We start from the raw sequence: 17,103 nt of genomic DNA, 5'->3' as shown, positions 1-17,103 counted from the left end.
CATCATTTTCTGGTGACCTCAGTTTTCGTTGTCTTTTGCCTTTCCTTTATTTTAAACTAACACATGGGTAATCTTTAACCAGCAATTTACACTCCTTTTCCTTCCCACTCCTGGTAGCCATCAAAGAATATTTTTTTCGTGTGTGTTCAGACCTTTTCATGATTTGTATTTTTGTGGTTGACATATTTTTCTCAATGTAATGTCCATAGCTTTATTCATGTTATTAGGTTATTTTACAAATTGGATTCTTTAATGTTGCATAGAATTTGGTTAATCATTGATAGACATTTAAGTTTGCCCAATCTTTTTGCTATTGTGAGTAGTACTGCAATAAAGATGGCTGTGTTTATATGTAATATTGCAGCTCTTAATTCTTTAGAGTATTCCAGGCTGAGGGATTGCTGGGTGATGTGGTATTTCCATTCTACAGCCATACTAGCAGTGTAAGATGGCGTCAGATTCTCCCAACCCTCAGCAGCATTTGTTGTTTTCTGTTTTGTTGAACTTTGCTTTAATGTAGAGGTGGTGATATCCCATTGTTGTTTTGATTTGCATCTCTCTAATGGCTAATGCCTATATATGGGCCAAGAAGCAGTTGTTTGAAGAGAACAATGGTTTAAAATCAGCAAAGATGTGTTGTATCCTCTCACCATATTTAGTCAGTGTGTATGCTGAGCAAATAATCTGAGAAGCTAGTCTATATGGAGAAGCAGCACCAGGATTAAAAGCAGCCATACTAAAATTTTGCAATGTACAGACAGATGTTGCTTGCTGAATGTGAGGACTTGAAGTTCTTGCTGATGAAGATCAACAATTGCAGCCTTCAGTATGGATTACAACTCATTGTAAAGAAAACCAAAATCCTCATAACCAGACCAATAGTCAACATCACAATAAATGAAAAAAAAAATGCTCATAGAAGCAGCAGTCGCAATCAAACAACAGCATACTGCATTGGGTAAATGTGCTGCACAAGACCCTCTTACAGTGTTGAAGAGTGAGGATGTTATTTTGAGGACTAAGGTGTGTCTTACCCACCTCATGATATTTTCAGATACCTCCTATGCATGTGAAAGTTGGACATTGAACAACGAAGCCTGAAGAAGAATTAATGCATTTGAATTATGGTGCTGTTGAAGAATATTGAAAGTTTCATGACCCACCAAAAGGACAAACAAATCGGTCGTGGGAGTATTACAGCCAGGATGCTCCTTAAAAGTGAGGATGTCAAGATTTCATCTCAAGTATTTTGGGCATGTTATCAGGAGAGTACGATTCTTGGGAAGACATCATGCTAGGTAAAGAAGAAGACCCTCAAAGAGATGGATTGACACAGTGGCTGCAACAGTATGCTCAAAGAACATTGTGAGGATGGTGCAGGACCAGGCAGTCTTTCATTCTGTTGTATATAGGGTTGCTAGGAATCAGAACCAACTTAATGACATTGAATGACAATAATAAGCATTTCCTTGTATGTTTTTTGGCTGCCTGATTGTCATATTTGGTTAAGTGTCTGTTCATGTTCTCTGCCAATTTTTTCATTTGAATCATTTGTCTCTTTCATGTTGCTGTCTTAAAGTTTTCTATAAATTTCAGAAGTTGTCCCTTTTCCAATAAGTTACTGCTAGGAATTTTCCCATTCTTTTATTTTGGTGAAATGGTTGATGCACTTAAGTGTTGAATTTTTAAGGCCTCTAGTCATCTAATTTGTCTGATTCTGTTTATATGTTTTCAGATGCAGTTTGTAGTGTAATTATGTGTTACATTAGGACTCCTGACTATGCATAGTCTCCAATTTGAAACCACCAGAATCTCTGTGGTAGAAAGATGAAGCTTTCTTTTCTCGTGAAAGTCTCAGAAGCCCACAGGGGCAATTCTACCATGTCCTGTAGGGTCACTGACTTGGAATCAACTCCCTGGCCGTTAGTTTGTGTTTTGAATTTGAAGTTTGCTTCTATTTATTTTAATTGAAAATCTTTATAATTTGATGTTTTACACTCAGGTCTTTGATTTATCTTGATTTTGCCTTTTTTAATCCAATGTGAAATATGGGTCCTATTTTACGCTTCTTTATCAATTGTTAGAGACATCTCTTCTCCAATTAATATTATTTTATTCCTTTGTCAAAGATCAGTAGTCCTTAGTTGGATGAGTTTTTTAACTCTTGAGTTCTCGAGTCTGTTCCAGTGTTTCAGCATTGCACCAATAGTAGTCTATTTTGATTGGTGTGGTTTAGTAGTAGGTTTTGAGATCAGGAAATGAGAGGCCTCTTACTTTGTTCTTTTTTAGTAGTGCTTTATTAATCCAGGATCTCTGCCCTTTGCATATAAAGTTGGTGATTAGTTGTTCCCATCTTTTTAGACAATGATGCTGGAAACTGGATCAGGATTGCTTTATTATATGTAGATTACTTTGAGTAGTGGTGACATTTTCACAATGTTATGCCTTCCTATTTATGAACATGGCATAATCTTCCATATGTAGGTTTCTTGAAGTATTATGTAGGGATACTAGTTAACACTACAAAACAGCTGTACTTTAGCTAGGCACGCATTCCCTGTGTGTCCTTTGGGTCACCGAATTACCTCATTTCCCTAGCTCTGTGTGTGCGTGCATGCGCTTGCGCACAAACACGCAAAGGCACACACAGCACAAATGAGCCAGGCCAGATCACAGCCAGACCCATTTTGAATATTTCCTCCTTATTAAAAAGATAATCCAACAATGAATTTCAAATAGTTCCAGTAGCCTACCTCCCTCTTAGTTATTTAACCTGTATAAAAAGAGCCACCACAATACTCCGTTATCAGATCCTTTCCTATCCAATCTATCCACCGCTGGACTCAGTAATGCTGTCCTGTCTGTAAGTCCTCCAGTGTAAACAAACTGATCTTTCTCAGGTTGGCTCCAGGTCACTTTTTCCTTCTCTTCACCTTTCTGTATAGCGAGACTCTTTCTCTTGGGTTTGGGCCCAAACAATTGGTCTTCTGTTATTAGGGGCTCATACAACTCTTATTACAATCCATACATACATCAATTGTGTAATGCACATTTGTACATTCATTGCCCTCATCAGTCTCTCATTACATTTATTCCTAGTATTGCTTCTTCTGGGTGGCTGTTGTAAATGCTATTTTTTTCCTGATTTCTTTTTCAGAGTTGTTGGTGTAAAGGAACTTTTACTGAATTTTGTATGTTGATTTTGTACCCTGCCACTTTGCTGAAGCTTTGGAGATCTCTAAATATAGGATCATATAATCTGCAAATAGAGAGCTTTACTTTTTCATTGCCAATTTGAATGCCTTTATTTCCTTTTCACACATACAGCTTTGTGTAAAACTTTGACCAGCCCTGTGTTGAATAGAAATGGTGATAAAGAGCAAGCACCCTTGTCTGATTCCCTTTTGCAAGGGGAATGCTTTCAGTTTCTCTCCATTAAGAGCACTATTGGCCATTAGTTTTGTATATCGGCCTCTCATTTTGTTGAGAAATTTCCCTTTTAATGCCATTTTGTTGAATGTTTTTATCGGTAATAGGTGTTGGATTTTGTTAAATGTCTTTTCTATGTAGATTGCAATGGTCGTGTTTTTTTCCTTTGTTTTACTAATATGTTATAATACTTGTTTTTCTGATGTTGGATACCTTTGCATCTCTGATTTGAATTCGGCTTCGTTGTGATGCCCCCCCCCTTTTTTTTTTTTTTTTTTGATACAGCATTGGATTTTATTTGTTAGAATTTTGTTGAGAATTTTTATGACTTGTTCATGAGGGATATTGGCCTAACAATTTCTTTTTTTACAGATTTCTTTGCCAGCTTTTGACATCAGAGTTATGCTTGATTCATAAAACAAATCTAGATTATTTAATCTTTTTCTGTACTCTGGAATAATATACCATGTATACTTGTGTATAAGCCGACTTTTCCAGCACATTTTAAATGCAGTTTTTGTGGCAACATTAGGTGTCCCGGCTGGCTTTTACTAAAGTATACATGGTAAGTAGAATTGATGTCAGCTCTTCTCAAAAATTGTTAGAATTCCGAAGTGAAGACATCAGCCTCGACTGTTGACGTTTTTAAAAATGCCTGATCAGTTTCTTCTTTAATTATAGATATTTTCAAACATTCTGCAGTCTCTGTTAAATGTAGATAGGTAGTATGTTCCTAGAAATTTGTCTATTCCAAGATTTTTAATTTGGTACAGTACAGGTTTTTCTAGTATTCGGTAATTTGATGTGTCCTGATAACAACTTTATCTGGACATAACGGCTTATATAGTTTGATGACATTTCAAGTAGATCTCTTATCCTGGTAGACAGAATAAGTTTAGAAATAGAAGTGCCAAATTCTGAAGGGTTGTCATTGTAAATGTCATGAGGATGGATATGTAGGTCTTATTGATCAGGTATATATTTTTTCCCCTGTAGTATTGAGTTTGACCGGGATTGCGACTATTTTGCCATTGCTGGGGTTACAAAGAAGATTAAAGTCTATGAATATGGAACAGTCATCCAGGATGCAGTGGATATTCATTACCCTGAGAATGAAATGACCTGCAATTCCAAAATCAGGTATTTCTATTACTTTGTAGGCCATGATATAGTATATATGGCAGCTAGTATCTATAATTATCACGAGACTATTAACTTAATGTTTATGTTACACCTTTCTCATCTGATGGGCATTATGTTTGTACTGTGCATATGTGGGCTTCAAAAAGTTCATGGGGAAATTCTATTATCTTCTCACCCATTTTCTCACAAAACTCTTTAAAGTATTTTTTCCTATGTAGGATAATTGACTTTAAATGGAATGCCTTTTTATAGATATGGTTTCATTTTCCTTTGGGGCTTAATATGTATTGTTTCTATAATTGCTAAATGAGAATTTAAGTGTGGATAATGCTTGAAATCCCAGCATGTGCATATTACCAAATACTGTAACTAAGGAGTTAACAGAAGGAGTCCTGGTAGTGCTATTCAGCTAGGCATTGGACTACTAACCACAAAGTTGGTAGGTCAAACCCACCATCTACAGAAGAAAAATGAAGCTCTCATAAAGATTCAGTCACTGAAAACCTTTCTAGGGTGAGAATCAACTTGATGACAGTAGGTTTGGCTTGGGGTTTTGAGGTATAATATGAGGGGCTACCCCTGCCCCCCCAAATCTGGAATTCCCTCCCCCCAAAAGCTGTGTATTTAAATTTTCTTACAAAATAACCTTATCTCCTTCAAAGTACTCTCCATTATATTTAATACATTTGTAAAATCTATAATTTCATTTTTGGAAATATTTTTCAAACTCATCTGTTTGGATGGGTGACAAGCACCTCCCTCGTTTTTTCTTCACCTCTTCTATGTCATCAAATTGCTGTCCTTTCATGTCACTCTTCACTTGCAGAAACAAAAAGAAGTCGCAAGGAGTGAGGTGAGGTGAGTAAGGTGCGTGGGGCAAGAGAGGCATGCTATTTTTTGCCAAAAACTGACACACTGAGTTGGCTGTGTGAGCAGGTGCATTGTCATGATGACAAAACCAATCCCCTATCTGCCACATATCAGGCCTTGTTTGTTGCACACCATGACACAATCCTTTTGGAACCACTAAATAGAAAGCTTGATTAATAGTCTAACCTGGTGGAACAAACTCCAAAATGCACTATCCCCCCTCACATCAAAAAAACAAGTGAGCTAAAATATTTTGAAGGTAACACTGCTTTGTTTGGATTTTCTTTGTTTACTTGTTTGTTTTTTAAGTGAACCAGAAGGCTTGCCCTTTTTTTTGCATAGTATGAACCAGGTTAAATATGTGCAAATAGCAAGTCCTGGTGTTGGATTGTGGCCCAGAGTGAAGAAATAGCTGAGTTTCATGTGGCTCCAGGAAGATCCAGTTAGAAGAAGTAAGCCCATGCCAAATTCAGTGTAAAGAGAATCTCAGTGGCACAGCAGGTCAAGTATTAGAGTGCTTTATGAAGAACCTAACAGCCACTCACAGAGAGATCAGTCTGTCTCCTCACTTGGAGTTTTGCAACTTCAAAAATCATGGGAAACAATTTCTACCCTGTCTTATAGGCTGTTGTGGGCTGAATAACCTCAATAATGAAGTTTAAAATAAAAATGTAGATACTTTTAAATAATCTGGATGAGATAAATTTATATAAGTAAGAAAAAAATTTAAATGATTAAATTTAATTGAAGCTGTGTTTTTGTATACAGATAATGTCAAAATATTTAAAGAAATCTTTCTGAACAAAATGTAGTCATTTCTAGTAAGGAATGTTCATTATAACTTGAACTTGACATATCTTTTGAATAAACGATATATCTACATCCTAAAAAAAAAAACAAAAAACAAGTGAGCATCATCTTGATCTTTGATTTCATTTGAGCTATTTTGGGCAAGTTGCTGATGGTGTCTTCCACTGGCTTGACTGATGCTTGCTTTTGGGTTGTAAAAATAGCACCATGTCTCATCACCAGTAATGACCTCGCAGAAAAAATTCTGCATCCTTTTGAAGCTGATCTTTCAAAGCATGGCATGTTTCCAGTTGACACTCTTTTTCCTGTTCAATCAGAACCCAAGGCACAAATTTCGCAGCGACCCTTCTCATTCCCAAATCTTCCATTATAATTCTCTGAACCAAGTTCCAAGATACTCCAGATAACTTCCCCATCTCTTCAATGGTCCATTATCTGTCTTTGAGCACCAGTGCAGCAATTTTGTCCAACATCTTTGTCCTTTGGGGAAGTTGGCATACATCCAGAAAGAGGTTTGTCATCAGTTGACATTTCACCTTTTTGAAACGAGAAAATCACTCATACACTTGGTTTTTTTCCCTTAGCACCATCCTTGTAAGCTCTGTTCAACTTAACAAGTTTCTGAGACATTTTTTTCCCTGAGCAGGAAACAAAATTTCACAGCCACATGCTGTTCTCTTAAATTGTCCATCACAAAAAACGAGGTTCAAGTGAAACTACTTTTACAAAAATTCACTGTGACCAGAGAGAACCTTCCCAGATGACACCACTGGGTGCACTAACGCAGAGCGAGTTGCTTGATATTTGCCGAGGCGGGGAGATAAGTGTAATACGAAAGTTTCGCCCAGCGAAGCTTTTTTCTTTTGGGGGGTGTACCCCCTCCTATATGTATGCAGTTTTAAGAATTATTTTCATAGAAGCATTCTTTTTTTCATCGAAGGAATAATATGTAAGCTTCATATATTCACGATTTGAATTCAAGGCAGGGGGGTGGATGCTTTTCCAACCTGGGATACTTATGGAAAAATGTAGGAACTTATTTTCTTTCCTATGCTCAATTTTCCAAGTAAAGTTTTAGAGAAATCCTAAAATCTAGTTTTATCCTTAAAATGCGCCTCCTGGACACTAGTTTAAAAAGATAAAGAGAACTTATCTAAAAACAAATGTATTAATGTAACATTTCAAAGTAGTCATAACTTACCTATGTTATTTTGATGAATACACAGATTGTTAGTGTTGTTGTATTATTAGGTGCACATAAGTCAAATCCAACTCATAGTGACCTTATATCCAACAGAACATATCACTTTATATAAACAGGACGTATCAATCCCCAGACTTAAACCATCTTCATAATCATTGTTGTGTTTGAGCTCATTGTTGCAGCTATTTTGTAAACTTGAGGATTTTTCCTTTTAGTTGACCCTCTGTGTGTACATTTTAATAATGTTTGTTATTTATAAGTATTATGTAAGGAGTCCTTATAGTGCGGTGGCTAAAGGACTTGGCTGCTAGCAGCAAAGTTGAACACATGAGCTGCTCTCCAGAGGAAAAAGTATATGCATGTCTGTAAAGATTATAAATACTTAATCCCTTTAGCAGTTCTACTCTGTTCCGTAAGTTTGCTTTTAGCAGTGGGAATTGACTGAGCAGCAGTGAGCTTATTTTGTTTTAAATGTAAATATTATAGCTATGATGTATAGTTTTTGTTTGTCTTTTTGATTACTCATTCATAAAAATACCGTAACCTTATGATTTGTGTGTGATGCTTTATCATTGATAATCTCTTAAAGTTTATGTCTAATGGAGGGAATATAACACTTGCAGGACATACTTTTCTTGAATTCTTATGTGGCCAGCTTTAGAGTGCTTTGTCTTGACCAGAGTTATGAGATACTTACCATAAATGTTAGCGATTTAATTGTTAGACATTTTTATTAGTAATTTCTTTTGTTATAAACTTTTGTTATCTCTTTTCTATGTAAATACAGAGATTAAATTCTGTATTTACAACTAAATGTTTCTGGCATAATTGGGTCCAGAAACTTGCACAGTACGATGAGTCTCTGTTGTCATACGTGCTTGGGACCCTCAGGGCCTCTATCACTTAGTGAATGTTCTCACATATCTAAGTTGTTCAGTGGCAATTTCTAACTGATAGCTTCAATTAAATAATTGAGGAATTATTGATACAGCTCCTCAAATATATTGTGGGCAGAATAATGACTAGTAGAAAGCAATAATGAAAGCAATAATGAAATAATGTAGACTATTTTAAAAGAATATTATTTTTTCTGAACACATTAAAACTCTTTGTTTGTCATTGTATTGTATCTTTTTATTGTATGTATTTTTATTGAAAGTAATACTTGATTAATTCTCTCTTTTAGCTGTATCAGTTGGAGTAGTTATCATAAGAACTTGTTAGCCAGCAGTGATTATGAAGGCACTGTCATCCTATGGGATGGGTTCACAGGGCAGCGGTCAAAAGTCTATCAGGTAAATAAGGGTGCCAGGTATTTGATCCAAGGACCACAGTTTTCACTTCCAGTCTTAATAATAGTTTAAGAGGTTGATGTACTTCATAATGACAGATTTATGATCACTTTTAGAGTCCTTTTTATACTTGCGTAATTACAAATGCTTTTCTAAGGCACATCTTCAGGCTTTTGTATTTAATAAATGCATCACATGAATTTCTAAATGAAATTGTTGTGGTTAATTCCCATATAAGAAATTTTAAGTGCTTTGTATTGGCATTCCTTTTTTTAAAAATTGCATTCTTCACCTATGTTTCTAGATAGCCTTTTTGTTCCTCTCATCATAGCAATAAATCGGTGTCAGGTTTTTTGCTTTCATTATTTAAGGATGTATTACTCTGTAACTAACTTTTCATCCTTCTGAATCCAGGAGCATGAGAAGAGGTGTTGGAGTGTTGACTTTAATTTGATGGATCCTAAACTTTTGGCTTCAGGATCTGATGATGCAAAAGGTACTACTTGAATTTCTCTCTTCCAGCTTCTACCCTTAATGCTTTTTGTTGCCAAGATTAGAACACAATGCAGGCCTTTGTGATTGTTAATGAACTATTCAAGCACAAAAATAAATTTATTTCTCTTTTGAAATAATAAATGATATACTGCACCTCATTATAATGCCGTTTTCTTCATTCATGCTACATGTTTGGCCACATGACAATACTTGGAATTGCTGCCATCTCATAATCTCAATATTAAAGGTGCTCCTTTTTATATTTTAGTGCTTAGAACTTACTAGGTAGTCTGTTTAGAAATTTATGAATTGTATTATTAAATATCCAGTGTATACAAAACTATTAATATAGTTTATAAAATTCTACATTTTTAATCACTTTAATTAATCTCTGTTGATTACTACCCCCCCCACTTACTGTCCTCTATTTGTCTCTGTACTATCACAGACAGATTTATACAGACCTTTTTTTTCTAATTAAATACTTTTATTGGGGGCTCTTACGTCTCTTTATCACAATCCATACATTCATCTAGTGTGTCAAACACATTTGCACATATCCCACCGTCATCATTTTCAAAGCATTCTCTTCCCACTTGAGCCTCTTATATCAGCTCCCCATTTCTTCCCCCTCCCTCCCCCACCCACCCTCCTTCATGAGCCCTTAATAAGTTATAGATTATTTTTTCCATATCTTACATTGTCCTCCACCGCCCCTCACCCACTTTTCCATTATTCATCCCCCTGGGAGGAGGTTCTAGGTTCATCCTTGTGATCAAGTCCCCCTTTCTCCCCCCACCCTCCTCTAATCCTCCTGGTATCTCTACTCTCCTTGTTGGCCCTAAGGGGTTTATCTATCCTGGATTCCCTGTGTTTCGAGCTCTTATCTGTAGCAGTGTGCATGTCTCACCATCATGTTCGGCCTTCATTCGGATTTAGTAATTCCTCGCTGCTACATTGCCCTTGATTGAGCCCCGCTAGGCATCCTACGACCTTCCTTCCTTTGATTTTAGTTCACTTGTTGTTCCCTTGTCCCTGGGTTGGTACCCCTCCACCTCCTCTTTCTCCCACCTCCCCCCAGATCCATGGTCCCATTCTTTTCATCTCCAAATTGTTTATGCCACCTATCTTATTTACATAGACATGCAGATACATTAATAAGTGTAAAAACCAAGCAAAGCCAAATAAAACAACAAAGGAAGTCAAAACCATAACAATAACAACAGCAGAAAGCAAGAACAAAATAAAAAGAAAGCAACTGACAAAAATGGAAAAGCCTTTAAATAGTTCAAGGTCTGTTTGTTGGCCAATACGGATGTTTTCCAATAGAGTCTGATGGGATGCCACACTCTGTCTCCAAAGTCTTTTTGGTATTCCCTAGGGCTTTCACTCTGCTCCCCCTGCTGCTCTGCTGCATGCCCTCAATGCCTCACCTCAGCTTGATGGGGCCAGACTGTGCTCTGTTCCCACACTGTGTCTGCAGTGCTGTCTGCCGCAGAATCATAGTTCAGTGAGGGACGCTGTGTCTCGTGGTGGGGCCGACCCTAAGGTCCTCCTGTGCGTTGTCTGCTCTGAGCACGAACATCGTCCTTGAGGCTCGGTGGGCCAGGCTGTCCTCTCCTCCATCTCCATCTCTTTGTGTTTCTCCCGTGTGCTCTAATCTGACGCTCCCCTCTCCCCAAGCTGTAGCCCCAGTCCTATCCTCTGAAATGCATTCTTCTGAGGGATGTGGAGTGTCCACATAGTTGGGATTCGGGCCAGCCCTGCAGACCTCTCTATTGATTCCCTGTTACATGCCAGTATGTTGTATTCTCATCTTGCCTCATCGGATCAAAGCCTGGTCTCTCTCTCCTTGTCCTGTGGAGATATAAACAATACCCTCCCCTTGCGTGGATTAGTGCCCTGCGCTCCTCCTTCACATGTCTTTTTTTCCCCTCTCTTTCCCCTCTTATATAGTTGGCTGCTCTATGTATCCCTGGATTGGGTTTGGCCCCTGCCATAGTTGCTGGACCTCACCCCAGGGATGTATATATATAGTATGTACATATGTATGTATAATATATATGTATGTATATAGTAGCTTTTCCCCTATGCTCCATTTTTTTGTTGTTGTATGTGTGTTGTTTTTTTAAGCTTACGTCAGTGGACTTATGTTGTACTTGTCCTTTTGTGCTTGATTTACTTCACTTAGCATGATTTCCTCCAGTTCTTCCCATATGGCAATGTGCTACATGCGTTCATCACTATATTTTAGGGATGCGTAGTACTCCATTGTATGTATGTACCACAGTTTATTGATCCATTCATCTGTTGATGGAAATTTGGTTGTTTCCAACTCCTTGCCATTTACACAGCTCTTTTAACATTTCTTTTTTTACATTTTAAAAAATCATTTATTAGGGGCTCATACAACTCTTATTACAATCCATATATACATCAATTGTGTAAAGCACATTTGTACATTTATTATCCTCATCATTCTCAAAACATTGGCTCTCCACTTAAGTGCCTGGCATCAACTCCTCATTTTTCCCCTTCCTCCCCCCTCCCCCCTCCCTCATGAACCCTTGATAATTTATAAATAATTATTTTGTCATATCTTGCACTGTCCGACGTCTCCCTTCACCCACTTTTCTGTTGTCCTTCCCCCAGGGAGGAAGTTATGTGTAGATCCTTGTAATCAGTTCCCCCTTTCCACTTCACCCTCTCTCCAGCCTTCTGGTATCCTCAAACCACCAGTCCTGAAGGGATCATATGCCCTGGATTCCCTGTGCTTCCAGTTCCTATCTTAACAGATTTCTTTTACCTTGGAATATTAATTTATTTGCCTGTTCTTCCCTCTTTTCCTAAACAGAGATAGTCAAGCTTTATTGGTGGAAGCTGTACTCCATTATCATATCTTTTACTTTGCCCATTTTTAATTTTTGTGAAGAACTTCTATCATAATGACATAATTTGTTTTAAAATTTAGTTTTTCTGACCATTGCTTACCATTAAGTTGGAAGTATTATATTGAGTGATCCTTTTTGTGTGCTTTTTTTCTCGTGAGGTATATGTGGGTGGTTGTAGTTCCATTGCATAATAAACACAATTCTTTGTCATTCAATTTGATAACAAGACAATCAAAATTCCATTGTACCTTAAAGGAAGAAGATTCAGATTCTACTTCTCTCTGATTTTTGGTATAATCGGTATGTACTAGTTACAAAATAAATAAAATGTCGCAGAATTAACAGTACAGGTGGCACTGGAAACACTGTTTAGTTTTAACTGTGTCACTGATTTATCTTGTGCTGCACAGCAGTGTGGAATAATGAGCACACAACATAGGGTCTTAGCTCTGGTCTTGGAGCTTAAATCATCATGGACAATGCATAAATGAAAGAGTATGGATATAATCTAATAAAATTTTGTCCACACTAAAATTTCGATTTAATGTAATTTTCATGTCAAAAATTAATATTACTGTTTTGATTTTTTTTCTATTTATTTTAAAATAGAAGACCTTTTCTTAGCTCAAGTGACATGCAAAACCATTTGGTGGGCCAGGTTTGACACATGTACTCTCGTTGGCTGTCTCTGCTCTAGGCACTCAGGAGCATGTGTGTAAAATGGTTCCATTATGGTGTAGAATGAAGACACCAACAGTCAGGATACAGCACATTTACATCACCCCTCGCCCCGCCCCCAGATGCTCTTGTGCTGTCCTTTTTTATTCATCCAGTCTGCATACTCCTACTCATTTTGCTTCTTTCAGTTATGCAGTATAAAAACCAGATAACACGGAGCCTTTGGAGTTGTCTTTCTCTTACGTATTTTTTTTTTATTATATAGGGTTGCTATGAGTCAGGATTAACTCCAATGGGTAGGCTCTGTGACTTTTCATTTGTTTAACAGTATTTGAATGAAAGATGAAATTTTAGTGAAGTTGGCTTTTGTCACTATTTTCTTGTCTGGAGTCAGCATTTAGTGTCATGTGAAGGAGCCCTGATGGGCCTTTCCTCCTTGGAAGACAGATGAGCCTTTATGCTTCTGTGAAGAATTAGCCTCAGAAACCCACAGGGGCAGTTCCACCCTGTCTTGTAGGGTCAGTATGAATTGGAATCAGAAGTAACAAGTTTGGCTTGGAGTTTTTCTGAAATGTAAATGGTATCAATTCTGACCCCTTTAGGCCAGGGTATAACTGCTCTTGTGAGTTTCCAAGACTTTAACTCTTTATAGCAAGAAGCAGGTGGAGGTTTCAAACTGCTGACCTTGCAGTTAGCAGCCCACTACACCACCTGAGCTCCTCTAGTCAGAGACACAGTCCTCTAGAATGTGAAGTTTGCCAAAAACTTCAGATACAAGCCTCACTGTTGATGTTCCCAAAGCACCATCACTTGTGTCCCAGAAAAGGTTGCTCTACCTTCCCTCATTCATTGTTATTTATCATCAGCCAGGACCTATGGAGTTTCAGTGTCATTGGTTCTCAACCTTCCTAATGCCGTGACCCTTTAATACAGTTCCTCATGTTGTGGTGACCCCCTCAACCATAAAATTATTACATTGCTATAAATCAGGTGACCCCTGTGAAAGGGTTGTTCGACCCCAAAGTGGCCGCAACCCACAAGTTGAGAACCGCAGGTCTAGAGCTTTTAAGGATTTCCATTAGGAGTCTAGGGTAAAGGGTATAATAGTTTGTACCATACCTTGATTATAGAAAAAGTGGGTATAATAGTGGCTTTAGTACCTTTGTTACACAATAACTTAACCTTTCTCCTAATTTCAAGTCAGTCCTTTTTGAATCATTCAGCTCTATCTCACTAATAATTACAAATCTCAGTATGTATAATCAAGATAGACTAAATAATAAATATAAAAATAATCTTATATGTAGCTAAGTAATTTTAGACTTTTATTATGTTAGGCTTACTTAAACCACACAAATTCTCTATAAAATTTGAAAATGATGGAATTCCTAATTGAAAAATAAAAAGTGTTTCTAAGTGCTTTAAAAAGATATTTTTATTCTGATAAATGCCATAAATATAAAAGTGTTTTATAACATATGTACTCTTTAGAGAATACTAGGGTCTGTAAAACACTTATCGAGAAACTCCACTGTCTTTTCATTCCATTTCACACAAACTTTTGGAAACTCCCTCTTATACTGCCTGACTGTAGATAGCTTTCTTGCCCCATTTCTTTATGTCTTAGTTGTGTGACTGTGTTACCTGTCAGTATTCTTCTAGCCATGCCAATTCGTATTTGTGACATTTTGTTGTGAATTGGTAAAGGTTTACAAAACCAATAGGTTTTCCATTCAAAATTTCATATACATTTTGTTTCGTATCATTGGTTACAATCTCTAATGTAACATCCCATTTCCTGTCTGTATTTTCTCTTTTTCCACCTTTCCTTATTCTTTCTACCTTTTGAATTTGTCTTTGGAGAGACATGCTGCCCTTTTGACTGCCAATAGTTGATTAGGGAAATGTGTACATCACTAGTCATTGTTCATCTGATAGTCCTTTTTTTTGGGGGGGGGTGGGGGGCTGAAAATTGAGCTACAAGGGTTGAGTTCAGTTCCAGGCATGAAGGGTGACTAAGGGCATAGTCTCATAGGTTCCACCAGACTTTACCTAACCAGTAAGTCATTTTTTTGCAATTTAAAATTGATCTTGGTGTACCTTGAGATTATGATCTTGAGTCCCCAGGCTTTAATCTCAAGGTGTTTGGTTATGGCTAAGAAGTTTTCAGAGCTTTGGCCCTTATGCTCAATTATTTCCATGGATGCATTTGTACATATAGATTATATGTATGTAGAAATATGCTGTCAGACCTACATTTATTTGTGGGCATAGTTCCCTTCTTCTCCTTCCCACACATGTTCAATTTGCATATCTACCTAGTATCCACTCATAGATTGCTATTACAGGGTTGTTTTTTTTATAATAGTACTTATATCTATTGCCTTTAACTCTTGTACACCTCCCAGTCTTCCTTTGCTTCATCAAGTTTTGCTAACCTCACTCTTAATATAAATTGCCTTTTCTTGACACAAGTTAATATGCATTTGCTTTCTAGGTAGTGATCAACATCAAAGAAAATTTCATTTTGTGTGATAACTTGTTAATTTGTATAGTGATGGACTCATGCAATATTTCTTTTGTGAAAGACTTATTTAATTTAGCATGCCATCCTCCCCGTTCACTCATGCTAAAAGAAGGTGGTTAGCACAATCATTATTCATTACTGTGTGTGATATTTTATTATGTACCTGCACCGTTGTTTGTCTATTGAATGTAGGTTGTTTCTATCCTTTTGCTATTATGAACAGTGCTATGACGAGCATGACTTGAGCATACAGCTATCCATGTGCCACCCTTGCCTTTGCTGATTTCTGGCAATGAAACTCCGCTCTCAGTTTTGTCATTTAATCATTCCATTGAAATGTTTTGCGTCCTAGTTAAAATGTTTTAGGTTTTCACCAAATGTTAACAGGAGCAACAGCAGACTTTCCCTCTTACGCAAGCATTTGCTAATGTTACATTTCATTTTATTTTTACTGTCCTTTGCCCTTAGTGAAACTGTGGTCTACCAATTTAGACAACTCGGTGGCAAGTATTGAGGCCAAGGCTAATGTGTGCTGTGTCAAATTCAGCCCCTCATCTAGATACCATTTGGCTTTTGGCTGTGCAGGTAAGAAATGAAAAGCTGTCTTCCTTTGATGATTACTGACCATTGTGCGTAGGATAGGAAAGCATTTAAAAAGAATAACTGTTCTTGTAGTTTACATTTTGTTTTCATTATTAAACTCTAAATTAGAAGTATGCAATATGTCATTGTTACTCTTTTGGTGCCGTGCCGTAAGTGCACTATTCTGTCACCTATGGCTAATACATGGAGATGGGTTGCTTCTTTTGACTATTCTTCTAAGTTGTATGTATAGATTATGCTCACTTCTCTGGCATAAGGGTGTTTATTCAACAATTAAGCTATATTGCATTTTTCATACATTTTTTGTTTTTTTAAAGAAAACTTGTTAATTTCTTCAGCAAATTTTTTTAAAGGGCCTATTGTGTACAAAATACCTCTCTAGGGGCAGTGAGTAAGACACATTATTTCATGGAATGTGCAATGCTAACATAGGAAGTACTCCGAAAATGTTAGTTCTGAGTACCTTTTAACTCAATAACTCTATGCCGAGGTGTGTTTGCAATCATTCTGTTTACATTTGAAAAATTATAATGACTGTTGATCACTTTTTATTTTTTAAATTTATGTTAATCACTTTTTAATTCTCACAATTGACATGGGTGGGAAGATAAATTATATGAGCACTCTTGTTCTTAATTTTTCTTCTATATAACATTTGCTTAGTAGACATTTAGATATTTTCACCTAATTTTTTGAATATTTTAATGGTATGTGCTATTTTATAAATTCCTAATTTATTGAATGTTTTGATGCTGTGTGCTGTTTTATAAGTTAATAACCGTTGATTGGGCATTACCTATAAATAACAATTATTAGCCATGTATAATTAATACATGTAAACACCAGAAGTACCTTCATATTTTCTTTGTTTAAACATGGGGACCTAGTTTTACAAGGTTTTTGTTTTCTGAGATGCAGGTTGCAACTTAACTGTTTTTCATATATTTTCTTCTTTTTTTTAATCGTTTTATTAGGGACTCATACAACTCTTATCACAATCCATACATACATCAATTATGTAAAGCACATTTGTACATTCGTTGCCCTCATCATTCTCAAAACATTTGTTCTCCACTTAAGCCTCTGACATCAGGTCCTCATTTTTTTCCCCTCCACCCCCCTCATGAGCCCTTGATAATTTATAAATTATTATTTTGTCAT

The 17,103-nt window shown here is 36.8% G+C and overlaps 1 protein-coding gene across 2 annotated transcripts in view; it reads left to right on the top strand.

The window, feature by feature from the left end:
* The window catches only part of COP1 (COP1 E3 ubiquitin ligase), a 185,029-nt gene that overhangs the window by 92,949 nt on the left and 74,977 nt on the right, over positions 1–17,103 (top strand). For both annotated transcript variants that reach the window (XM_045298112.1, XM_045298111.1), the window contains exons 11-14: positions 4,426–4,569; positions 8,643–8,751; positions 9,163–9,244; positions 15,808–15,924. In XM_045298112.1, the coding sequence (XP_045154047.1) occupies positions 4,426–4,569; positions 8,643–8,751; positions 9,163–9,244; positions 15,808–15,924 (452 nt within the window). The remainder of the gene's footprint in view (positions 1–4,425; positions 4,570–8,642; positions 8,752–9,162; positions 9,245–15,807; positions 15,925–17,103) is intronic.

This window comes from Echinops telfairi, unplaced genomic scaffold, assembly GCF_000313985.2.
Source record: "Echinops telfairi isolate 266 unplaced genomic scaffold, ASM31398v2 ScPeMD7_7424;HRSCAF=8462, whole genome shotgun sequence".
Taxonomy (NCBI): Eukaryota; Metazoa; Chordata; class Mammalia; order Afrosoricida; family Tenrecidae; genus Echinops; species Echinops telfairi.
Note: the sequence above shows the minus strand (reverse complement) of the source record. Positions and strands in the feature narration are given on the sequence as shown.